The sequence below is a fragment of the Rhipicephalus microplus genome, chromosome 5 (genome assembly GCF_043290135.1).
Source record: "Rhipicephalus microplus isolate Deutch F79 chromosome 5, USDA_Rmic, whole genome shotgun sequence".
In the NCBI taxonomy this organism is placed as follows: Eukaryota; Metazoa; Arthropoda; class Arachnida; order Ixodida; family Ixodidae; genus Rhipicephalus; species Rhipicephalus microplus.
Window position 1 is genome coordinate 26237815 of NC_134704.1, and position 27755 is coordinate 26265569.

Sequence of the window (27755 nt, forward strand, 5' to 3'; positions counted from 1 at the left end):
GTATACTTTCACTGAGTAAACGTTGTCTTTAGAGGTAATTCTACTATTGTAGAGTTCAGTTTTAATTCTGTCCTCATTTATATGCGCACTACTACATCCTTACGCAATGCTCTCGTGCCTTTAAGGTACTTGAATAAATAAATCTCTGACCAGTAGCAGAAACGGCTTTGCTGGAAGGAGGGCTAACAGAGAATGAAGCTTGTGCCACAGAATGACTCTTTATAGTTCGCACGAGGTCATGCGCAAGTGATAACGACCTCAGAGGCAACGGACTCCTATTCCTCGCTCTGTTTTGTCATTTCGGTAACAACCACAACCTACGTCTACGTCCTCCGAAACACTTTTCTGCGGGAATCAAAGTTCACGCGGCTAGAATCTCTCGCGCAGCTTTGAGCAAGCGGCACACACTTTGGTTCAAAAAGTTTTTTTTTATTTATATTTTGAGCCATTCTGTCTTGCTTCTCGCAACTGCATGCCGGATATCCATGAAATGTGGAACCTGGCGACGCTGCGATGGCAAAAATGCATGCCTCCCATTCTCTTTTCTCAACGAAGGATCTAACGAAAAAGTAGTTTCGAAGGAGGCTGAATCATCTCGCACACATAACTCCTTTTCCGCAACGTCACTGGAGCTTATGGTACACTTTCTGCACGAATATTTCGCTCTGTGCTGCTGTCGCTGTTTCGAGTGACACACGCCGCTATCCTTATTTCACTGAGGTTTCTTGTTTGTTTGTTTTTGTCGTTTCACCATGATGTGCATCTGCACTAACATTTTCAGTGATTCAAGTTTGACAAAAGCTTTCCTCTTACTTCCCTCGTTATCCTACTTGGGCTGCGGTGCTTTTAAATTTTCTTAGCATTTATACATTTTTTGTTATTTTCACTTTCACGTCTTGTTTATCTCACACTCCGTTATCCTCTGATTTGTACGGTATACATCTTTCTTTCTACTACTCTTCAGTGTCCCCTGTTATTTTATTTTAGAAATTTGTTTATTAATACTGTGAGAGTCTTTCCTAGGTTCGTGGAGAGTGGTTGATTGACAAGGTTAACAATTTTTGAAGACATCTCAGGCAAACATAAAAAAATAATACAGTGCAATTAAGTATGTATTTTTGCATATGTAACAGCTCATTACCTATCTAATGAAGAATTGACGTAGCAAGTGACACATTCAGTTAATTACACTGTGTAACAGTGTTCGAAAAAAAGGGAGCGCTGCATATATCTTCGCAATAACACTGCATTTTTATTTTTTCTTGTCTCACGGTGAGAAAAAGAACGTTTTCTGTGTTGCATTCTTGTATTTCCGTGCCTTCTGAGAAAAGAAAGTGAGCGTGCGCAGAGCCTAACTCCGAAAGTTGAAGCGATTTTCGTTTTCCTTGAAACGTTCGCGACGTAATTTCTTCAAAACAACGTGACCCAAAGATAGGATCGAGAGGCGAACTGAATGGGAAGTTCCCGCGTGAATATTGCAAAAAAAAAAAAAAACGCTCAGCACGCTATTTTTTTTTTTTTGCGCCAAAATACGTAGACACGTCTCTCGAAGCAGAGCACGGTCGTCTTTGACGGATGAGAAAATGTCAGGGTTCTGGGTAGATCTCTCCAGAGAGATTGGCTTATGCGAGGTGTGTGCTTCCCTCATTCTTTCCTGAAAAAGCCACGTGGTGTGCCCTCGTCGATCAATGCTGAGCTGCTTGAGGCAGATTTTCCGCACTTCTCATACCCTTTGTTCGAGCGACGTCGTTGTCTTGAATACAACGCCGGAACAGATTTTTGCGTGCAATACGAAAAAAAGGTGTCTGTGGTGTTGTGAAGTTCTGAGACTTCTTGGAATCCGCCTTTTCTTCGTTTTCTTTCAGATTCTATTTTTATCTATCGTCTCGCACTTCCCATTTTCAGAGACCACGACCATTTCTTTCTGGAGAGAGAGAGAGAGAAAGCATAACGAATTCATACAGTAGAGACGCTTCCTTTTCGCAAACAACGTATATTTTTGTGTTTTATACTTTAATTTCGTGCTTTTTAATAAAAAGCACTTTGCTCGGTAGCACTTTTTGTTTCCCAGGTGTTCTTTTTTTTTCATAAGCCCATCTCACGTGAATTCATCGGTTCGCCTGAGGTCTTCCTTAATGTATTAATAATCGTGAATGCTTGCTGTGATCGTAAAGCATGACCAAAAGCGTGTGGCGGAAAGTGGGCAGCGTAACTTAGTTTTCGAGACTATAGTTCATCAAAGTCTTATGGGTCTTCTACATATGGGACACTTATAGACAAAAAAAAACATACATACCGAAGGGCGAAACGCGGAAACGAAAAGGTGCTGGTCTCACTGCAATGTTGAATTGCAACGACATCGTGAAACATATGCATTCTCATAATTCTACTATTCACTACACTAGAAACCCACTTCACGACGGAAACTACACTAATAAATCTAAGGATAGTGGTTAAATAAACTCGACCGCCATCCAGACGTTCCGGCGAGTTTTGCAGACGAGTGAGCTTCCGAACATCTTAGATTTCACGTGCAACTTCATTGACATTTCCCACGCACCTCCGCTTTAAAACCCGGATTTACTCGCTTTATTTTTCTGCACACTTTTTTTTTCCAACTCTCTGAAATATCAGGTAACACCAACCTCATAACTCATTTAAATTTTCAAGTATTTTTACATCGTGGCGAATAGTTGCTCTTATTACTAAAATAATAAGGTTTTATTTATTACTGTAACATAAAAAAACGCTTTGCAGGAAATCACGAGTATTACAAAAAAAAAATCACGGTATATATACGCAGACACATGTGTATAAAGTGGCATGAATAGCAATTTGAGTGTTTCGTTTTCACGGCGTTACGTGGACCTGCTCTGTTAAGCACCAAAAACGCTCTTGGTGTTCTTTGTTATTATTTCTTCGTTTGTTTCCTTGCACCGCTTATATTTCAAACACTGAGTACCAAAAACAGCCCAACACAGTACACAGCTAACTCAGAATACAGCGGCCTAAGCGCTGGAAGCGACCTCCGTATGTTTTCATTTACAACCAGGAACACTCGCTGCTAGGAAGATGGTTATTACGCTATACATCTGGAGAGACTGAATGCATCACCTGAAGTTCTACTCGAGTCTTCTCTCGTCTCTACTGGTGTTTTATACGCACTTTTTTTATTTACAGATGTACGTTCACTTTTCACTACCGAAAAATGTGTTCGTGCATGCTAGCGTACGCATGTCTGCGAGCGGGTGCTTGTGTGCGTCATGTACTTTTGCTTTTTTTTTTTCGTACGGCTATTTTTATACCGCACATCACGATTATAACAATTGGAGTGACAGTGATTCCTATTTTATATTCGAAATATTGAACGTTACGCTATGTGAATATGACAAGCATATAACTAACACTTTAACTTGCTAGAAGCAAATGAACATTGGCAGTCGTCATAAAACTCTTCCCGCTTCCACTTTCAGCAGAGATGTTTTTTTTTTTCATTCAGACGTTCCTTTATTTCTCATCCTCTATTTTTTTTTTACAGCGTACGCAAATAATTGTGGTGCGCTTGTTGTACAGTGGAAGTAACCTTTCATTTTCTGCTCACCTTCCAAAGTGGTGCCCCAGTAAGCTCTGCACGCATTAATTCCCAATAAATGAGCACATCTTCTATTCTTCATAACGAGAGTCATGCGGTGTGTGCAAAGAGGCTTTGAGACTCACTGAAGGTCGTCGTCTGTTTGAATAACGATCTTAAATAGGCAGGCGTTAACTTTCCGGCGCCAAACATGAATTTCATCTTGACCGCAGGCACCTTCGCTAAGGTGTTTATCTGTGAGCGTTAAGTTGGCGCTCACGAGAATGTGTGCACGATTCCAGTTTTGAATGAAAAATAACGCTGACAAAAAAAAAACTACCCCGTATCTGCATGTTCATTTGCAAATGCCGTCGAAATACGATAATCTTGCGTGTGGAGAGAGTGGACAAAACATTTATTTAATGTTCTGTGGAAGAAATTGGTAAATGGTATTCTGGAGGCGCTGCGTAGTGCCTCGAGCGTGCAGCGGAGGCGAACGAGCGCATCAAGTCACGTCACACGCGAGATATAAGCGCCATCTGGCAGTTGTCTTAGAAAACATAGCGCGTGGCTCCGAGACGGATGTGCGCGCTCATCTCAGAGGTGATAAGGTGTAGAACACAAGACGACGGGTAGGTGCCACCACCGTTTCGTTTTAGCAAAGCGTTGGAAACACTCGCCTTTCCGTGCAAGCATTGCATGATCAGCGCAGCGTGATAAACGCTATGGTCCATAGATTTTCCTATGTATGCCTTTTCTAGTAAAAGACGCACATACAGAATATATACATGTTGTTATGGTGCCTCAGATATGTGCCATAATTGCTTTTTAATTGACAATCGCACAAGCATGAACGCTCAACCTTGAGCAACATGGGTGGTCGTTGCAGATGGGGTTGGCCGTTTGGGGTAACGGTTGGTTTGTTCAAAGTACCCAGTATGGCTATTCCTGGACAAACAGACAAATATACAGACAAACAGACAGACAGACAAACAGACAGACAGACCAAAATTTTTGCGTTGAAGGTCCTCAGGATTTTTTTTAAAAAACTGACACACCACGGCGTTGTATGTATGCCGCTATGATACCACGCAAACGGTCTGTGTTCGATCCTCACTTGGACCCAGAGATCTTTATTTGCATCTTTCTCAATTTTTCGGCCACGGGCAAGATTATTTTTCGCTCTCAACCAGTGACACCAGCGCTGAGGCCAGCGGCGGAATTTCTGCGTAACAAGCTCTTTGACGGTATCGTGTTAAAACACACACACGCAACCAAGCGTACACAGACACATACAGATTTGTTTTGTGCATTCGTTGATCGAAAATTGATCGACAGCAAGCACAGGACCGAGTTGACTGGCGGAACATGGGAGAGGCTTTTGTCCTGCTGTGTACGTAGTCAGGCTGAGGACGACGACGACGACGACGACGACGACGACGACGACGATGATGATGATGATGATGGTGGTGGTGATGATGATGATGATGATGATGATGATCGAAAATATCTACGTTAGATGATGAAATGTTGTTTCAAAAAAAGTACTTAGATTTAAGTCCATGTTAAAGAACCACATGAAATCAAAATTTTCGGATCCCTTCACTACTGCGTCTCATATAATTATGTCGTGGTTCTGGTACGTTAAACCCCAGATAATATTTTAAGTATAAAATAGTAGTCCCCTCTAACCACTATGTCACTCTATGCTATACTAAAATTTTATTGCGCCAGCTACTTCAGCTTAAATAATTTCCTGGGAGTTTCTATCAAAAAAAGGTAACAAGTAACGACTCTTTAGCAGAAACATTATTCTGGAAGCATATAGTCGTAAAACAGGTGAAAAACGGAAAGCTAATATAAGTCTCAGCAGTAAAAACGGAGCAGCCGAGTGAAGCAGTTATCCGGGTCAGTCTTATATTGGGGTGGACACAACGATGCACTGTTCGTGAAACGAGAGGCTTCGCTTGACCGGCAGGAATACGGAACGCTGGAATACAGAACGCCTTCAGGGGCTCCGACACGATTAAAATAGCTAGAGCGGCTTGAAAAATAGTGATCAGCACTTCGCCCGAGGTATTTTGAGCATCTTTACCGAGGTAGACTAACGCGTTTAGAGAGATGCGACTCGTGGTGGGAAAGACCAGACCATGGACTGGTTGGTTTAACATGATGAACGTCTCTTGCATACACCTTACCAAAAAGAAAAGAGGAAGAAGGACTGAATACAACCACGAAAGATGTGCAAAACACATCGTTGCTGTCTTCAGATCATTCTTTATAAAGATTGCTCAAGGAAAGTTGATCGTAGCGGAAAGCTCGTATGCCTGGAGGCAGCCATGTAATTTTGCAGAAAACGTAACGCTAAATTTGAAAAAAAAAACAGGAACAAAACAACAGGTCGCTGTTGGCAGGAAAACAGAGGCACAGAAACAGTTTAATCACCGAGGTCACGGATGCCTGACAGAAAATATAGTTATAAATAAATAAGAAAGATCCAATGCACACTCTCGGAATATACAACTGACTAAGCTCCTTCGTATCTTCATTTGTCACCCAGCATTCACTGGTTTTACCCAGCATTCACTGTCACCCAGCATTAACTGGGTTTGTAGAATAATCTATGATTGTTACTTTTGCGCCTGTGTCTCATCGTTGGACCGTGTTGTATTCGTTGAAGTAGCACCAGTGGCACACGCCATCGTAAACAACTAGAGAACGACTCGCCCACAAGTGTGCAAGTTTGCCTGGAAGTAAACAACGCGACCGACGTGTAGCCATTGCGCAGCATGTGCTGCCGCATTCCCCTAGCGAACGTGGCCGCAAACTGGCCGAAGTTGAGAGCTGCAAAGATTTTTTTTTTATTTATGACTTCTTTTAATACATATCTGATTCCGTATAACGAAAACAATAGTTTAAAGCGAGTATGAGCGCCGCTTTAGGCAAAAGCTTATTCTGTGCAAGCCACTGGTACTGAAGCCACACAATTCGTCGCAGCGAATTGTGGGAACGCACTTGCCGGCAAGTGTACTTTGCTGCGAGTCACACTAAACTTTCTCATTTGACGGCGTGCAAATGACTCTCGCGTTTAAGTGTACTCCCTCAAAGTGCTTTTAAGTTGCATAATTGAAGCCAGGTTTTGTATAACGTTTCTCCTTTCCATATTTTAAAAGAGCGCAGCAGCGGAACCTTCTACTGCCGTCACATGTCACAAATCCGCTTAGCCTTAGCGTAAACGTCGCGTGTGACGTCACCGCTCTAGCAGCATTTCACCGTCGCTTCTGGTTTCAGCAGCAGTGATGCTGGCAAATACACGAGAAAACGCGAAATGGCAAAGCGTAAGCTACTGCCTTCCCACCCCCACCTCCAGGGGCACGGGCCAACCACCCACACTGGCAATCAGGCAGTACTTTGTAATTGCATTCAAATTACGGGGCTTAACAGCATCAAATATTATCACGGTAAAAAAAAAACGACCAAGCGCCGCTGTCGACCCGATAAAATTGCTATCGGCGCGATAGAAATAGCTATCGGTTTGCCAATAAAAGTCTTCTCCCCGAAAAAGGCGCTGTTGGTGCGACTGTGAGTACGGCTATCGGAACGATAAAGGTATATTTGTCGAACTGAACATAGAAGTTCCTGACGCTTCTGCTCACGCCACGTGACTTCCACATCTGACGATGACTGGAAGTTCCGCTTTTGCGCTTTTTGCATGTAAGCAGGCGATAGAGTTAGGTTTACGGGGTGTTCTGCATCCCAAAACCACGATATCACTTTGAGATACACTCTTTTGGGAGACTCCGGTAATCTTGACTATCTGGTGCTCTTCAACGTGAGCCTAAGCCATAACTGTGCGGACTTCCAGCCATTTTCCTCTATCAGAATGCGTCTGCCATGACCGGGATACAATCTCGTGACCTTCGGATCACCAATGGAGTACCATAACCAATAAACCACTTTGTGGGTTAGTGTTAGGCTTACGGGCACCTTTCTTTTGATATTATTATTATGTTTTTAGTCTGGCCTATCTGGTTAGACAGAAATACGAGCAACCAACGTAAAAGAAACCAGATGTGGCTCCATTGTTTCGAAGAGAGCAGAGTTTCGCAAAAGGCTTCGGGGCTAACTCTTGCTCTTTTCCCCCTATTTTGCGAGCGTGTTTCTTTCACAGGTACACACACAAAGAAATATAAACGGATTTCTCTTCTGGGTACTTTCCCGCCACCTCCTGTCTCGCTCGCCCAATCGTCTTCTCGATCGGCAGTATTGCTTTTACTCTCCTCACTCGGCGGCTGCGACGAAATCGATCTGGAGAAAGTTTACGGCCGCCATTTCGGCGTGTCATTTTTCGCGTGTACGCACCACCGTTACGGCGTGCGTTCGTTTTCGATTACGAAAAGCCCGATCTGCAGATAAATTCGTTCTGGCTTTGAAGTTGAGTCGAGCGTGGTCTCGAAACGAAAGTCGAAGGGTGAATGAAAAGAAAAAAATTCACTTTCGGAGTTCTCGCCTAACTTTCTCGCGTTCGTAAATTTTAATTCGGCAGAACGCATCAAACATAATGGTGACTTTTGCGTCTCTGCGTTTGTTGCGTGAAGTTCGGTGAAAAATTGTATCATGGCAACTGCATCGTCTGGGAGTTTGGTTGGAAAGACGCAGTCGATCGAGATATTCTATCTACTCACGAGTCGAAAAGTTAAAGCGCAGGGTGACTAACCGGGTTTTTTTTTTACTATGTTTTGAGTGTTGTCTTCTGGAATTTCATTGCTTTTAGCAGAAATTATAAGTTATCTATTGATCAAGTGATGATATGTTTGAGGCGATATCAATGCTGTTGTCGGTAACAGATGTTTTCTTTTTCGTTAGAAAAAGAAGAATATATAGGAAAGTAAAGGCAAGGAGGTTAGCCAGTTCATAATAGCCGGTTTGCTGCCCTGCATGTGGGAAAGGTATAGGGGAGATAGCAACAGAGCTATATGTGTTCCTAATAAAATATATAGCATGGGCTTACGAGTTAGAACAGGAGCCCCAGGATGTCATCACATAGCAATGTTTAGCAACTGTTCGAACTTCTTAAGGAAGATTTAGTGCCGCCAGTTTGCGATAAACAAACGGAGTTCTGTACTTGTTGTAAACTTTGGTACTCCATCTACAGTGTTAGAGCGGTGCACACAAACGATGTAGAAATGTTCGAAGCAAACGGTGTGACTGGTCCCTTAATAATATAATGTGCAATTATACGCAGATAGTCTGCGTTTCAGCAAGAAGAGTTCCGGACGTGTCGCAGAGTTGCCAGTAACACTTATAATAAGCGTATTTGGTCTTCTTCGCTCATCGCGTTTTGGGGGGCTTAGTTGAATTCTTCCAGCAAATACCATTATTTCATTCATCATCACGTTCATCAACTGCGCGTTTGAGAATGTATTTGAGCAGTCGTGCGTTGAAATCAACCATACGTTCGCGAAATCAGCAAGTAACAATCATCATGCTGTGGCAAGCGTGCGTTCAACCGAATGGGAACACCTTGGAGACAATGTTAATATAAGTCAAAATGTGTTTTCGTTTGTAGTTGCGCATATTTTCACTGTACGAAATGATTAAAGTGATCTCGTAAACTCTTATTCGTACTCGGGCGACACCGTTTATTATAACTACACATAAAATCATTCCGTCTTTGCTTCTTTTGAGCTTCTTCGTAAATATTGCACCACTTCTTTGAGCATCTTTTGTGAGGATTATTCCCTTGTTAGCTCTTGGGCATCTGCAAACTGTGACGTATTGGTGGCACGCATTTCGTATCGAACCGATGCATAAAAGTCCAGGCGCACAGAAGCACCACTTTGAAAAATTATTCGTTCGAAGTGGGACCACGGCTTTGTGTACTAATTCTGCCCCCCACGTCTCTCGGGAAAACAATAAACAAATTATTGCAGAAAGCGGAATACTCATCATATTCAAGTATTGGTCAGGATACCAGCGGGATTTTATAAATCTGATTTATTGTTACGGAGTGTGCGTTTTAAAGCAATGATCCACTTCGAAAGTTTGTTTATGTGTGGACTTTTAACATTTTACATGTTGAAGCACAGTTTCCAATATACTGCGCGTGCTTTTATATATTACTCTTCATGTCGCTCACCAAGACCTGACACATCGAATATGAATTGCTTGTGTTGCATACTACTTGGTAATTACTCTTTATTCTTCCTTTCTGCATTCCTACAAAGGGAGGAAGATACGATGCAACTTTCTTTCGGGGAAACTTCCTTCTTCCCAATTATGTATTTTTGTACCTTTTTGCCTCTGTTGCATGCGCTCTTCGCTGCGAGCGTTGGTACGATGGACTAGAAAGTGTAACACCACTGAGGCATTTCATCATGGCAGTGTCGCTCCCCTGCAAACCTTCCTGCGCCAAGAGGCAATGAAGTTGGTTCCAGCAAGAAGTTCTGTAGCATCAGCGCTGTGCCCAGCATAGACTACTCTTCTCCGTATTTAATGGCACCGCCCTACGTGTGATAGTGCGTTACTGACCCACAAAGCCCGACTTCATTTCGTGTGCTCGCTCTGCTAGCAGGGCAACTTCGCGCTCCTGGTAGCCGCAACCACGCAATCCGGGTGCCAGAAAACTTGGCTCAAGCCTCGCGTAGTGGAGGCTCTGCAAAGCTACTGCTACTGGCGCTGAACGCAAAGGGAAGCGAGTGAGGGAGCTGGGCGAGATCCAGGCGAGGCTTATATCGTGGAGGCGGTGGCGTTTCATTAGAAGGGGCTTAATTGGCGAGCGCCTATATTGGTCCTCCTCGGGACAGTGTATCTGATGCCACCATGTGAGTTAGGTTGCTTCGATGTAAGGAGCCGTTATCCGATGCATTGGCCGTCAATTTACAGGGACTCCGTAGTCGTGCGTCTGCACTGTCGATACAATTTCGTCGTCCTTTCCGTAGCCGGAACTGCTGCGGTCAGTTGACACAGCGTTGAGTGACACCTCATATATCGGAAGAGACACACTATAGCGAGACGTGATTACGTGTGATTCTCAACATCCTGTTGCAAGGAAGAAATGTAGGGACGTGCACGATGCTGAGCAGAAAGGCCTGAATAAATTGTTGTGTTCCTGTGTAAAGAAAACGAAAAAAGCTCACTAGCTATGCACTCCTTTGGTCGACTTATGGTTGGATTCTTTCTGTTTATTTATGTTCTTGGTAGTACTCTTTAGTATTGATCTATTACAGAACTGTACTGTCAGACAGCATGCGTCGACAATTTAGTAAGCCGGTCGGTCGGTCGGTCGATCGGTCGGTTGGTCGGTCGGTCGGTCGGTCGGTCGGTCGGTCGGTCGGTCGGTCGGTCGGTCGGTCGGTCGGTCGGTCGGTCGGTCGGTCGGTCGGTCGGTCGGTCGGTCGGTTAGTTATGCATAGTGTGAATACCATCTGAAATAGTTTACATGGGTCAGCATAAGCGGTCTTCTTATGCGAATATATAACTGTTTCTTTTTATTCCTATAACAAATGGGTCGCGAAAGTTCTCACTCGATGTGCTTATCTGAATAAGGACTGGACCTGAATAAGGACATTTCCATGAGAAAAAGGGTTAGGTGTGCAGAAATTCTCTCTATTTTTGCAGAACTCGAGTGGAGAATTTCTCGCTCATTTTTGGAAAACAGACTCGCATGTCAAAACATTGGCTTCATCCACACCCTTTGTTATATAATTTTTCATAGTTGTGAAAATGTAACAACAAATTTTATGGGACTGACTCAAGTCACTTGACGTTGTAGCCAGTAGCAACCGCAGTGTGCTTGGGGAAGCTTTCTTCTAGCAGTGCTCTTGAAAGAGGCCCCCAACGATAACAGTTCTGTCAATTACATCACTGACAAAAGATGAATATATTTGCTACCAGGCCCCATTCGAACTCATTGCGCTTACGCTGCATATCATTGCCTCATTTTCCTATAGAGTCTAAAAAACATTGCCCTACTGATGCAACTTCTCTGACGAAACTTCGTCGACGCGCCCTTATTCTAACGAAAGCCGGCGAGTCTCATTAGCCGATCTTGCGGCGAATCGGGGCTATCTGGGCTGGCTGAGGTGAAAGGTCGGCGTCTGCAGTTCCCCGCTTCGCCAATGGTCTTGCTTAATTCTATACGACTTTCGTAACACATCGCTCGCGAGATTTCGCAACTACGTTCCTCAACTGGAAGGGAAAGCCGTCACCCTATTCATTCAGTGCGCTAAAGATTGCAGCGATAGTCAAAGAACGAAGCTGTCTATACGACATAAATTCCGGAATTTTACCGCGTATGTGGACGTGGTGAAAAGCCATTTCACTAATTTTAGCCGAACGTGGCTACCTCCATTTAAATGCCACGCAAAACCCTTAACGGTATTGCACAGTTCCTTTAAACCCGTCGCTAATTGCAAAAAAAAAAAACACACACACACTGCAGTGCCACTCAGTGGGAAATCTGCAAGTGCATCTCTGCAAGCAGAGGTGTGCTTCTCCTGTGTTTTCGTGGGATAGTTTTTTTCTTTTTGATTTCTGTGGCGTGTCGGTGTCTGTGATTTCGTCATTTGTAAACCACAGATGAACGGCAATAGTCGTGTACCAGCTGCGGCCGCGCCGGCCCCTTTTACAGTCCCTTTACGCTCTATGATTCCTCTGATGAAACACACATACGATAAAACAGCACTGTTTCAGTGGAAAAAAAACTGTGAGCACAGTAGAAAGGGCGCGCTGGATGTTTTGCTTCATTGGGAAAGCCGAAATCGGCTCAAACATGCCAGTAGATTCTTAAAATCCTGTGTTTTGACCCGGTGAGTCTCCAATGATAAAAATAATAAGGCAGAGATAAGGTTTAGATTATTCGAAACCCATCAATAAACACCTAATTTTGTGCGTGTGCAGCGCTCGTCGAGATAATAGCCATGCCGACATGATGGTAGAACTTCATGATGACACAAGTGCAACTAGAACGATGACTAAATATATAACACCATCTCCTGCTGAACAGAATTCTGTGTAGATGCGAAGCAGTAGGCGCTAAACTCCTAAACTCCTGCTTACATTGGCGGGGGCGTTGATGCTGCAGCGCTAGTTGAGGCATTCCGCAGGACAGAAACCTGGGGAGGCGCAAAGCACTCAGTGATGGACTACTGTTTTCTACAGGACCGTGCCAATCGTTGCTAATGGGCAATGAGACACAGAAGACTCCGATTGGACACAAAGACCCGCAGTCCGCTTTTCGTTAACACACACGCCACGAATTTTCATTGTTCAACAACGCACAGGAGAAAGCTTCCACCGGCACTAAATTAGAGTTCAAGATCCAGTGCCTATATACGAACGAAGTGACCATTGAACGGTTGTGCAGTGCGAGTGGTAATTTTTTTTTTCAATCCAGAAACTCGCTAGCAGACGCTGCTTGAGTCGGCGTTTTGAAGCGAGAGAGAGGGTGTGTAGGAGGAGAGAGGGCAAGGGACGCACATGAGCAGTAAAGTTGGTCACGCCACACACTGGATTTAGCTCAACCATAACAAGCTTCGCGTCTAATGGCACAAACCTGTGTTCGTAGTCCTCGTTTTATAAGAGATAGCTTAGCTTTGTGTCAAGTATTCATTTTAAAGAGACAGGCCGTGCAAAGATAGGCAAAAATAAAATAAAGTTAGGACACGACAAACGCCATCACGAACCAAAAACGCGGCAGAGGCCATTACGCCTCCCCAACCAGCAATTGTGGTGTCGTGACGTTTTCTGTTGTCCGCGCTTGCAGGCACAGTTTTTTTTAGAATGAATTGTTACCAAAAAGCTCGGCTCTCTGTATTCTATAGAACAGGGACTACGAACACACGTCTGCGTTATTTCTTAGTCTCCGTTCAAGTTAAACTATTGTTATCATGCACACATTGATGAATGGTTCTCCTCTACAACTTTGAGCCTCTTTTTTAGGAGCGAAGCTTCATGAAGTCCACTGACGCCGTTGTCGTAGCTTCCCGTCGGACCGAAACACAGGCGTTACGTATACTGTACATAGAGCACTCATTGCGCGCATATGGTTCAAAAGTTGACCGTACTTTGTCTGTTCATCCGGCCGTGCTTCTGTCCTTCCGTACCTGCATTCATTCTTCTTACTAGTCGATGACGTCAACGTAGACAATTTAGGCCTTAGGGTCTAGATTCGCTGTATCAACGACAATCACGCCGTGCATCGGCTACTAATTATTTCTTCGTTGGGTTACAATAATCAAACCAGGCTGGATTAACCGCTTATATTCCTGTTTTCTTCTCTCTCCCTCTCTTTTATGTAAATGACCTTGGTAAACCTTCATTTTCATTGTTGGTCAAGTCTTGGGGGACACATGAATTTCATTCTGATGCTCAATGCTCCTTACCCGCACCTCCGCCTACATTCCTTCAGAACGCGAGAGCTCACAACCTTTTGCTCTTGTTTGCGGCAGCAGAAAGAGAGATAAAGAGAGAGAGAGAGAGAGAGAGAGAGAGAGAGGTCGGCTCCGTGTTTCTGCGTGCATGCCTGCATTAGTACATTAAGCCCCATTCCGAAAGAAGCGCGGAGGAGAGGATTGGGCACGCCTCTTAGACGCCTGAATGACGACAGTGAGCTTGATAGAGGCCAGTGCTCGCGGTCGTGGCATTGCACTCGGCGGCATCGATTGGATGTGGCAGGCCTTTTAGCGTGTGGCTGCGTATGCCCCTATTGCTCCTCAGTCCTCTTTTCCCGGGTATTTGGCTGGGCGAAAATAGATCTCTCCACTGTGCTTCATCAAAGAAAAGGCTGCAGTGTTGAAGTAAGGGGATCGGAGATTCATGATCAGTATCGATAAAGTTGGAGAAGGGAAAGAATATTCAGCCTTCATTTGCATGGAACGCGAGAGGGGAAAAAAAGCCAGAAAACGATGGCAAGCAAAATACAGACACAAGCTTAAGACAACAAAATTATCGCATACCAAAAAAAAACGCAAAAATTTTCGTTTGCTGATTGCCAGAGAACATGCCAGACGTCATTGAAAATGAAAAAGTTTGGAAGGCTGTATACTTGAGTGAAGATAGGTAGGCAAGTGTGTCTACAGCTAAACACATACTTACGAAAAAATTAACATGCAAAACACGTGATGTTCATTTAGGCACTTTCGTTTGTATTCGCAATCTTTAAGCACACAAGCGTTTCTTCAAGCGTTGAGTGCTTCCAACTGGACACCACTTAGCGCAGAATTTACTACGACCCATTTTGTGTAAGACCACCGGTGCTAACATAACTGAGTGCTGGAAGCATGCATGTGAATTTTTGTGTTGGTGTCGCTGAATACCCGTAAGTGACTCTTCGGCGACATTTGACACTAATAAATTCATAAATACTATTGTCTCACATTGATCCTCATTCGTCTTTTCTGGTGTCATAATTACCAGCGCACTAAGAAAAGTACGACGGGACGTGAGCGGGAGGGAGGAAGTATTTTAACAAAACGAAGGGCAAGTGAGTGCAACCCAAGTTTTCCGAGTTACATCTTTTAAAAACAGATCATCGCGTTTTGGGAAACTATTGCGTGTCATTGCAGTGTCCCAGTAAAATGAAAATTGTTTCCAGAGTGGCCATCAAACTCCAGAATCTGCACTGTATGATATTCTGGTGATAGTGAAACACGCACGCACGCACACACGCACGCACGCACACGCACACACACACACACACACACACACACACACACACACACACACACGCACACACACAAACACACTTACACAAACACACACAAGAGAGAGATGAATACGGCGACGTGGCTGGCACTTCCAACTGATTTACCTCAAACATGAAACATAGCGATGTGTAAAAGTGACCGACACGTGCGTATTAGCCAACGCTGCGTAACCTGCAACCTTTCAACTAATTTTTATTAAAGTGATAGTCTTTCTTGGGGACCTTCGACGGAAAACTTTCTGTCTGTCTGTCTGTCTGTCTGTCTGTCTGTCTGTCTGTCTGTCTGTCTGTCTGTCTGTCTGTCTGTCTGTCTGTCTGTCTGTCTGTCTGTCTGTCTGTCTGTCTGTCTGTACCTTTGTGTGTTTGTCCGCCCTAACGATACCTCAAACGGCACCAAACGGCCAACCCCATCCGCAGCGCCCACCAATATTGCTCAAAGTTTTGCGTTCTTAGCTGTGCGATTGTCAATTAAAAAGCAATTATTGCGCATATCCGAGGCGCCGCAACAACGCTTCAATGTTTTGTATGTCTGGCTTTATACTAGAAGAGGCACGCACAAGTAACTCTAAGGAATGTAGCGTTTATCGCGCTGCGCTTACAGTGCAACGCGATGCTCAGAAAGGTGTTTCCAACGCTTTGCTACATCACGGTCGTGGCACCTGCGGGTCGCATTGCGTTCTACACCTTATCACCTCCGAGACTGGCACGCATCTTTCTCCGCGGGCGGCACGCCTTCGTTTTCGAAGATAACTTCCAGATGGCGCTTGTGTCTAACGTGCCTCGATGCGCTCGTTCGACTCCGATACACGCTCGAGGCACTCTACCGCAGTGCCTCCAGAATACCATTAATCGATTTTTTTGCACAGAACATGAAATAAAAGTTTTGTTCACTCTCTCCAGATGCAAGACTATCGTCTTTCGATTAAAATGGCGGTGTAACACGCAGATTTGGAAACATTTTTTTATCGCAGCTGTATCGAAGTGTCAATAATGCATTTCTCAGCAAAATTAGTGACATAAAAGGCTTCTAGTAACTCAGGTTCTGTCTGATACTTGCTCTTAAAGGTGATCTTCAGCTCATGAAATCGTGGTTCGTATTTTCACAGCTTGCAATGCCCGGGAACACGCGCAAGTTCATTTTATTTCTTTAGATTTCGCTGATGTTCGCTGGCTCGGAAGTTCATACAGCGGCCAGTCTGCCCAACATAATACCTGCCGCAGGTGCTTGAGAAATTCTTCTCAAGCACTGGCATGTCAGTTAACCACGTCAATTTTTTTTTACTCGTGATAGCAAGTCTGATACAGAAAAAAATTAAAATTGCCGAATGCCAGCTCTTCCTCCCTAGTGCTGCACAGTATTAGCGAGACGTTGTCGTGGAACGAGGGTGAGGGACAGGATAAGCTCTAAAAGAAAAATGTGCACCGGGGCAAATTGAGCCGTACGGAGTACATGTGCGCCGGATTGTCTGATGGTGAGGATCTTTCCTGCAGAGATCGTTTCGACGGCACTGCAAATGAGTGCGATAACGAGTGGAGAAGAAAGGATCGAAGCGCGGAAAATAAGTGAGGCCAGAGCAACTTTCTTGCTGGCTAGGAAAAAGTCACCAAACGAGGAGAGACGAGAAGGGGCCAATTTGTTTCCGATATGCTAGCACAAAGGCAACGCTGAAGATATAAGCATGTGCCTTTAACAAAGAAGAATATCAGAATATCTCAGGAGGGCGGAAGGATGGTAGTGCTGCCCCCGCCCCCCCAAAAAAAGTATGTTTTAATGTACCGACACCGAAGCTACGCAAACTTGATGGAAGTGAATGTCGAAGTATAGCAAATGAAAACCTCGCTTTATATGCAAGAAAACAACGCAGTTCTGTTTCAAAAGTCATAGTGAAGAAAAAATTTTGGTTATCTTCAAATAAAGGAGAAAAAATGTTGAAGTATGGACAAAAACGTGGGGAGTAGGTAATGAAATTGTAATTGACCTAATAAAGTATGTGCGTAAAGGAAGTTTTCATCAATGTATAATTCAAATGCTTATAAATATTTCGCTTCGTCTTTCGCACAAAAAGCATCTACTTAAATGAAAATTATTGAATCTTCTCACAACACTTGATAGCACTGATTGCTTTCTCAGACATCACTTGAATGATAACGTGAGCTCCACCCCCCAACAGGTTAGCTTCGACAAGAGCAACTAGTGTTTGAGATCAAGTTCAAAAACCGAAAAAATAAGCTTTTCCATGCATTCTTGAAATCGCGAGAGGAAGAATTACTACAGCAGTATAAAGCTTTCAGAAATAAACTAAACAGCGCTCTTCGAAAGGCGAAGATAGCGTATTATGAAAAATTGTTTTCTGGTATCTGTACAAGGTACCCCGATGCAGCTTGGAAAGCAATAAACAGTGTTTTAGGACGCCACAAGGCAGACTTCATGCCACGTGAAATTACGTTAAATAATCGTGTACTAACTGGTGCACTACTTGCCGATTCTTTCAATAAATATTTCACTTCTGGTATACCGCCAGTTAAGAATACCCTGCAAATGACTAGCTCAATTATTAGAAATGCTGAAAGCATATTTCTCAACCCGGCAGACGAACCAGAAGTATTCAGAACATTTATGAGTCTTAAAAATAGCAGTGCATTAGATATTGACAATCTTCAGATCGGTCCCATAAAATTTGTTTTAGAGCATTTAGCCCCTGTACTTGTGTACATATTTAATTTAGCAGTAGAGTCCGGGGAATTTCCCCGTGAAATGAAGCGCTCTCGTGTGTCTGTTCTGTTTAAAGGTGGCGACAAAAACATGCTGGGAAATTATCGCCCAATATCGATTATTCCGGTGTTTGCTAAGGGTTTCGAAAAAATGCTACATTCCAGATTATCCAACTTTTTCACTAGAAGTGACATTATAAGCGACGCTCAGTTTGGTTTCCGTAAAGGAAGGTCTACGGAGTTAGCTTTGTTAAGGCTAAAAGAAATTATTTTAGAGAACATCGAAAACAGGCTATTTACATTAGGTTTGTTCATTGATTTCACCAAGGCTTTCGATTCCATTGACCATAGCACGTTACTTCTTAAGTTAGAAATCTATGGTGTTCGAGGCACTCCCCTGGCTTTAATAAAATCATATTTAGCAGAACGATCACAATGTGTGTGTTTAGGTAACCATCACTCATCTTCATTGCCTGTCAGTAGAGGTGTCCCGCAGGGAAGTGTATTAGGGCCCCTTCTTTTCAATGTTTTTATAAATGATATTGTTAATATCAACAAGTTGGTAAAATTTATAATATATGCTGATGATGCCACGGTCTTGTTTTCCGGCGCAGATACAGATAGGTTGATAGAAAGTTGTAATCGTTTCTTTTGCAATATTACATCATGGTCACTATCAAATAAACTTAAAATTAACCCTAAGAAAACGAAGGTTATAATATTTAGAGCTAGAAATAAATTTCTGAACGTTAAACAAGATATTATTTGTGCAGATCAAAAATAGATATTGTAGAAGAACACAAAATTCTCGGTGTAACATTTTCATCTCATCTAAGTTGGGACTCTCACGTAAGTCATTTATGCAAGAAACTTTCTTTTACAGCGGGAGCTCTGTCGCGTTGTCGAGAAATTCTCCCTACACAAATAAAAGTCAGCATATATCAAGCACTGTTTCAATCACATATAAGTTACTGCAGTCTGGTTTGGCTTACTACAACTCAACGCAACATAAACAGAATATTGGTTTTGCAGAAGAAAGCTGTCCGTCACATTGCCAACACTGGTTATTTATCACCGACATCGACATATTTTCGCAAGTACAGTATAATTAAAATCCAATATATGTACGAGTTCCGTATCCTACGATCATTTTACATATGTTCTTCTTCATTTAAACAATTTATCGAGTTAACTGCTGCACTGCAACGCAACAGTCATGCTATCAATACTCGTAATGTAGGAGGATGGCTCATACCGCGCTTTCGCACTGACTATAAACTGCAGTCATTGAAATATAACCTCCCATGCATTCTTAAAAAGCATAATCATTTACATAAACCTGCGCTAAATACATTACGTGAAATATTTCTGAATTACTAATGTATTTCAATTATTTGTTAATGTTGTACTACATTTCACTGTATATTGTTGTATATGATTAGCTATCATGCTTTCTATTATTATATTGTGTTGATATTAGTGTTTCGTGTAGTTTACTGCTAGAATTACAGGTGTACTATTGCTTGTACTATTACAGGTGTACTATTGACTGTGTTCCTTGTACTTGTAGTATTAAAAATTTCTTTTCTGTAATTAAATTTTGGTATTCTGTTGGTCTTGTTCGTTGTTAGAGATGTGTTTTAGTCAAAAAATCATTCCCTGTTACGCTTACACAGATATTGTTATATGCTTTGTTTTTGTAAATATTTTTGTACAATGTGTGATATATCTTGTAATTTGGTGCAAATATTTTTACCGGTCACTTGTTGCCATGTCATTGGTCTTCTGGGCCCTAGTCAAGCTGTTTCATTACAGCTTTTAGCCCAGGAGACCATCCAGAATGTAATGTTTTCGTTTATTCTGGAAATAAAAGAAATAATAAATAAATAATAAAAGTATCGTAAAACTTATACGTGCATAGCACTCTTAGGTTATGACTTTGTACGTGCATTCATAGGGTTTAAATGGTGCCACTTACATGTCGCTTCTTTTTATCACACCTCACTAGGCGTATGTAAGTACATCCTGTATTCTTCAGCGTTCCACCATACATGTAAAAAGCAATGGCGATCCTATTATCTTGCTGTTCACTGTGTGCAGACAGAAAGCACACATCGGAGAAAAATGGCCCGATTCCATGCGTCTACGTTTGCTTAGCAAGGATCAAAAAAACGTGTTAGACTAGAACATGCTTTCATAAGTCATCTCTATATTTTTTGTACATTGCTGGTGACGTGACGTTATTTTGCTAGTGTTGATTTATTGTTGATACCTTAGGCAATATGCTGCTGCGGAATATATTATTCCATATTGGTATCATGAAGTTCGTAGTGACTTGTTTTACCGTCATCAGAAGTTGGAAGCAATGCCTTGCTGAAACAGTTAAAAAAGAAATTATTCTACCTCGGGCCAATAGCATAAAGAATTACTGCGGCAGCTTTGCCCCGTTGTGAACCATGTTTCATGCTAGACTCATTACCAATGCGTCTGACCTTTCTGCAGGGGCGTTCAAATGAGGAATCCTCTGTGCTCTGTGACAGTGGCTGCTGTCTGGATATCTCCACCCCCCCCCCCCCATTTTTTTCTTGTTCTTGATGTGCATGTGCGCCCTTCGACAGGAAGTAATGATATATAACTACCGAGGCGATGCCTCTGTCACGACACGTAATTGATGATTACGGCACTATTGAATCAGGTTTTCTAGATACAGAATCGGCGGATAACAGCATAAGGAATCAGGCGTTTTACAATATCAAAAAGAAATATCAACTAACCAACTAAGTTCAAATTGGTGGCATCGCATTCGAGTTTCTGAAGTTGAAGCATAAAACTGGGTAAGAAAAACTTGGACAGTTTGCACGAAGTCACCGACAGCTTGGTACAATTAAGCCCGGGACAGCAGCGGCAACAACGATCACCAATAGTGCGGCTAGCTTGAGGACAGGCCGACATAGACAGGAGAAGCACAGTAGAAAAGCCATTGCCACAAGTTATTGAGAAATCACTTAGTTCGTTATGTCTCGCAGGGGGATGGTAGAAATAAAACATAAAGAGTAAAGAAAGGAAAAACGCACTATGGTGCAAATATGCGCAGTGGTACAGCCTCCACCAGAAGTCTAATGCCTCCGCGCATCCAGTTTTTCAAAAGAACACCTCTGATATATCGCCTTCTCTACATGTTGGTTAATAATGTGATGTCTGAGGCTTTACGTCCCAAAACCACCATGTGATAACGACGGACGCGGTAGTAAAAGGTTCCGGTAGTTTAGACCGCCGGGTGTTTCTTAACGTGCACTAGAAGTCAGTTAAAGGAACTCACAAGATGATTTGTAGTTAAGCGGCTGCTTGAGCTAGTTGGTAATGGCTCATTGTGAAGCAAGAAAGTGATGTGCAGTACGAAACGGAGACTAGAGAAGAAAACGACAATAGAGCCGGACTCTTCTCTAGTCCCCATTCCTTAATGCATCCCACGTTTTGCGTTCACAATTGACTCACAAGAGCTGTGCATTTTAGTGGGCACACACGAATAAAACCAGCAGTTCTGGGCCATTGTAACAAATGCACTACCAAGAAGAAAAAAGTTCTCGAGAATCCGTAACATACTGAGATACATGAAAAAAAAAAAAATAGGCGCCATGGCTATGCTTTTAAACCCCCCAAAAAAAAAAACACACATCACCAACTGTCGGAGCTTAGAAGAGGGTTGACTTCTCTCTATTTTTCCCCGTTGTGTGACAGTTCTTGAAACTATTCTCATAGATCACTAGTGTTTATTCGTAGGCGTGCAATGGTTGGGCCCACAAATATGAAGATACCTGAGCATTCTTTCTTTCATCTTCTTTTTTGTTTCTTGTAATATCTTCATTTCATCTTTCCAGCGCAGACTTGCAGAGCAAACGGTCATGAGATTGGACTCCATGCCTGTTGCCCTATCCCCCACCCTTCATTTTTCGTTTATTGGCTGTGACTCAACTTAGCTTTCCTATTGTTCCAAGTTCCAAGAACATTTTTTGGCGCTTGGAAACGCTTGGGAATTCTCTATATACTAGCTGCGACTGCGTGACAGTATGCGAAAGTTCGTCAGTAATAAAAAAATAAACTTTCTAAATCTGAAAAAGCCCTTCGCGCATCGCATCTTTTCGGGGAACCACGTGAAGTGCTGCCATCTAATGGTCCATCCGAGAAAATTTCATATCCGGCTAGCTTGTGCTCTTCCTTACTCTGCCTAGCTCCGTGGCGCCATCTCGATGCAAGAGATTGAGTTTTGAAGTAAGCGCCATCTATTGACGCCTTTTAAAAGCAAAATTAGTTTTTTTTATGAGATTGGTTCTCCATCTTCAGCGCTATTCTCCTTTCTCTCGTGTCATCCATTCATCCAAAGCCTTTCCCATCTACTCTCTCTATTTGTCTGGCGCATTGCGTGCTCTCCTCCATCCGCCGCCTTTTCAGTTTGACCCGCGGTGTTCGGCCCTTTCAACGAGAGACGGCCCCCGTCGTCTCCGTGTTTGCCCTGCGCGAAGCAAATTAAATCGAAGAGGCGCGACATTCCTGATTGCGTCGTCACACTTTATTTTTTTCGCTTACGTTCTTTTCGACCGCCCAACTCGTTGCTCGTCTGTTGACGCCGTTATTTTAATGTCCCGGCGCAAAGCCCAGGAGAGTACGCGTATATGCTGTGTACTTTGGCGCTCCGTAGATAAAGTGGCTGTTAAAACTATTTGGCACGATTTCGTGTTGTGGTGCACTGATTAATTTATTTCCAGGTGACGGTATATATTGCGTTTTTTTCTCTTCTACCTTTGAAGTAACAAACAATGCCACACGCAAAGTTTAAAGCTATGAACAAACAAACAAACAAACCTCACCTTGTGGACATGCCTGTAAAGCGTGCTCCTTTGTGGCAATAGTGTTTATGCAACACAGCCAACTTTACATATCTATACCAGTTTTTTTGGGGGGGAAGGAGGGGGCAAGACAGTTTTAATAGCTGATTTGCCTCCTTTAAAGCGTTAACTTTATCGCTATTTTCCCAAAGTAAGCTCAAGAAAACTTTTATTGCTCTCTAAACACCTGCTAATAATTTTTAGAAAGTGCTTATGATTTAGCTAAAAAAGTCGGTTATCATCTACTTCCTCAAGTTGTGTGAAAACATGGCAAATATATTTTGCGTTTATTTAATAACAATTAAGGCAGAATCGTTGTACTTCATCAAATAAAGAAAGCTCACTTTGAAGCTAGATTTATTTATTATGATACAACAAGGTGTGGTAATTATTACAACTTTTTTGTGACATAGCTTTGTCATAAACGGCGATGAAAAATGTCCGTTAAGCACAGTTAATAACCATATGCGATTCTTCTAGTGGTTTCTACGGAAAGTTGACACAAAAAAATCTGATAGTTAATCTTTTCCTTCTAGGTTTCATCTGTTTACCTCTGATATTATCACCCTTACATCTTTATTTGTGTAAGCGAGCGTCTCACATGAACAAAATTAAAGGATATTCGATTGATGAGCGCAAGTTATGATGCGGAGTTCAGGCCCAGTTGCCAGGTAAACAAATGCTGCTTTCGAATTCACAAAAACCATTTCTTTTTAAGAATTATGCACAGAGTTTAAATGTCTATGTGACTGCGTGTTCTTGAAGTATTAGAATTACATACATACATACATACATACATACATACATACATACATACATACATACATACATACATACATACATACATACATCCTGACCTTATTGCACGCCTGTAAAGCGTGCTCCTCTGCGGTATTGAAGTTTATGCAACACAGCCAACTTTACCATTTTCAACAATCTTTAGGCAGAGTCATTTTAATGGCTGATTTGCCTGCTTTAAAGGTCACCTTTATCACTGTCTTCTCATAGTAAGCTAAAAAACTTTTATTGCTTCCTAAACACTTGCCAATTATTTGTGGAAAGTGCTGATGGTTTACCTTGCCAAATCGGTTAGAATCAACTTCCTCAGGCTGTGTCAAAACATATCAAATGCCTCTATCTAATAAACAATTAAAGCATAAATACGTACATACATACATACATACGTGCATACATACATACATACATACATACATACATACATACATACACGCATACATACATACATACATACATAAATACGTACATACATACATACATACGTGCATACATACATACATGCATACATACATACATACATACACGCATACATACATACATACATACACGCATACATACATACATACATACATACATACATACATACATACATACATACATACATACATACATACGTGCATACATACATACATACATACATACATACATACATACATACATACATACATACATACACGCATACATACATACATACATACATACATACATACATACATACATACATACATACATACATACATACATACATACATACATACATACATACATACATACATACATACATACATACATACATACATACATACATACATACATACATACATACATACATACATACACGCACGCACGCACACAGGCACGCACGCATGCATGTATGTATGTATGCATGCATACCGAATGTTAGCGTCCCGAAAATTAGCCTTTGTCTTTCTTCGTGACATAAAATATTTTATTACTGTTTTGTGTACATGCATTGAGCTAAACGAATATCCTTGCTGTATTCTAACAATAATAATTCTGGAGATTAACGGCCCAAAACCGCCATGTGATTATTAGACGTCGCAGACTCTGGAAATTTTGACCACCTGGGGTTCTTTAACGAGCACATAAAGCTAGGCACACTGTCCTCAAGCATTTTCGCTTTCATGGAAAATGCGGCCGGCGCCTTGCTGCATTGTACCGCAGGCGTAATATTTCGAGCATGTATGACTGGCTCTCAGGGCATTGTTATATGCGTTATAGGCTTAATATGGCGTCATATGACAGTAAATGTGTTTCTCTTCAGGTGCTATGGGGAGAGCTGCTCCAGCTGTTACTGCTGTTGTGGCACCAATCGGCCCAAGTTTCTCCCGTCGCAGGCCTCAGTGCTCGTAAGTACACTCGAATTTCATTGCACTCCAAAAGTATTCTGAATAGTTTGAGACGTTTTCTTCCATAATTCAAGAAATGTGAGATTACATAAACTGGGAGAAAAGATGTCCAATAAGTTGCTAACTATTAAAGCTACACTTAATTAACAACAGACATCGCAATACTTCTTCTGTCACGTATTGGAAAATAAATGTAACTGTCGCTGGGAAAAGTAAAGTAAGTAGAGTGAAGTTAAGCAAGTGTAGAAAAATAAAGCACCAGGGATCCCTTGATCAAAGTATAGTGAATACGAAAGACGTTGCAGAAGCAATAATTTAGAGCGAACAACCTCATTTATTTTCCTACGAGGGTGCTTCTTTATTATTCAATTTCTCCTACGATAATGATAGCACGTGAGTCAACCAAACACACAAAATTAACTTTAATATCAAGGACGTTTCAGCTCTCAGACGGCATCCTTGTTTATAGTCTTTATACAAGGTCCCCATACGCTAGCCGAAACGTCTTATATTTTAAAGTGTTTCTTTATGTATAAAGTCGGCGTCTTCCTTTACTTTTGACCGTGAGCGTTCCCTACAAGACTATAAGCTTTTGTCGTACGCTTGATTTCATTGTGCGATAGTGGTGGGTGTCGTGTCTTCTTTGTTTTGAAACCTTGCCAGACTGCCGGTGCGTGACGTTCGACGACATGTACGGCAAAGAGTACGGCGTGTTCACATCTCCGAATTACCCGGTGCCGTACGAGGAGAATATCGAGTGCATCCTCTTTCGTTTCATCGGAAACGCCGACCAGATTGTGCGCATCTCATTCGAAGAGTTCGACGTACAGCGGAGCAACCTCGAGTGAGTGAATCCTGTGCTGTTGTTGTTGTTGTTGTTGTTGTTGTTGCTGCTGCTGCTGCTGCAGTTGTTGTTGTTGTTGTTGTTGTTGTTGTTGTTGTTGTTGTTGTTGTTGTTGTTGTTGTTGTTGTTGTTGTTGTTCAGAGTGTTCCTTATGTTCCTCTTTGGCAGTGGTTCTCCAATAGCGGTCTGCGGACCACACGGGGGGTCTGCCAAAACATTCCTGAGGTCTGCAAAGCTCTCGCGTATACGAACTCGCTCACTGCGAATGGCGCTCGTATCGAAAGAACAAGAATGTGCGTAGGCAAAACAGAAGAGCCGTTTTCTGAGACATGCCAAAATTTACGCATTTCCACGAAGCGACTGCTGACGATGAGGCGAAGCAGCGTGCATAGGATCATGGACCATGACCTTCCATTTTTTTCTGGTTAACCGGGGCTTATTTTGTTCTTGTTAACGTTTTGTTCTCTCATATGCTTTGTTTGATAGGGGGTTAAATGTCAGTGTTTCTCTGGTATTGTGGTCTTTACATTTGTTTGTTCTGGTTAACGGCTTTTTGATATCGTTTCTGTTGTTCGCACGTGATTTAGTTTGTTCACATGCACCAACGCTAAATCTGCTGTAAAACAGCTTTGATTTTACTTTGCAAAGACTTTCATTATTTTCCCAGTATGATAAACGTGTGAGCTCTGCTCACCCCACCACTCAACACACCAGGCTCTGTGGTGCCCCCCATTTCTTGAGGTCGGCTCACAAGTGGTTCCTGAAGCTTTTTATGGTTGAGAACCACTGCTATAAAATGCGCATGAAGTTTACAGTCTCGTTATTGAACGTAATGGCCAAGAATTTTTTTATGTTTCATCTTTGAAGCCATTTAAAAAAAAGAGAGCAAATATTTATTCTACAAGAGCTATTGACATTATGTTGGAAAACGCTGTCAAATATTGCTGCCACTATACCTGACAAAAGTAACGAAAAAATATAGAAATTGAAAATAGAAAGAGAAGTTGAAGTCAACAGAAAAAAAAATGGGTAAGAAACACAGCAAAAAAAACTGGGAAAAGAACAAGAGACGAAAAAGGGGGCAAATAAAAAACAAAATAGGCGGCCCAGTTCTGCGCTCCCTGCAGGCCTGGGACCCCTTGGTTGAAATGACCTTAATCTTTAGCGCCGAATCTACTAGTGATACAGGACATTTAACTAGTTTAACTAGACCAACAGAGTACTACAATGGTACTTTTGATACTTCATCTAGCCTGCTCATCGGTGGCCCTTTTTTTTAAATCATTATTCTTATTAAATGGTGACTACCGACTTTGTTTCGTCCAGGTGTGTGTACGGTGACTACGTGAAGCTGTTTCTGCACCTCGACAAAGAAGAAGCGGTGAACAATCGCAGCCCGTACAACTCAATCCTGTGCGGCAAGATCAACGACATCGAGCAAACCCACTACTCCTCCGGGCATGCACTCATCTTCGAGTTCCACTCTGACTGGCGCCAGGGGAACAACTCGGGCTTCAGGGGAACCTACCGGTTCCTTAGTAAACGTAAGTGAACCCAAGGATGTTGGTTAAGCGCACAAGCCAAACGTATTTCAAAAGCTTTCATTGCGCGTCTACTTTTGTCTACGTTTTCCCTCCCATCTTTCTTTCCCATTCACACTTCCCTTAGTGCAGGGTAGCAAACCGGATGCTACAATGCTGGTTTCCCACCCTGCTTTTCCCTCATTTCATTCTCTCTCTAACATCAATTGCGATTAAATATTGTTTCTAGTTTCTAAATGCGAAGCATTTTTAAGGAATTATCTGCACGCACTAAGATCATTTGTATTTACTATCTATCTATCTATCTATCTATCTATCTATCTATCTAT

General features: G+C 42.3%; 1 protein-coding gene across 2 annotated transcripts in view; it reads left to right on the top strand.

Moving 5' to 3' along the window:
* Positions 1-27755, top strand: part of LOC142817694 (suppressor of lurcher protein 1-like) — a 413217-nt gene that overhangs the window by 137550 nt on the left and 247912 nt on the right. For both annotated transcript variants that reach the window (XM_075895045.1, XM_075895044.1), the window contains exons 3-5: positions 24957-25041; positions 25705-25885; positions 27212-27429. In XM_075895045.1, coding sequence (XP_075751160.1) covers positions 24957-25041; positions 25705-25885; positions 27212-27429 — 484 coding nt within the window. The remainder of the gene's footprint in view (positions 1-24956; positions 25042-25704; positions 25886-27211; positions 27430-27755) is intronic.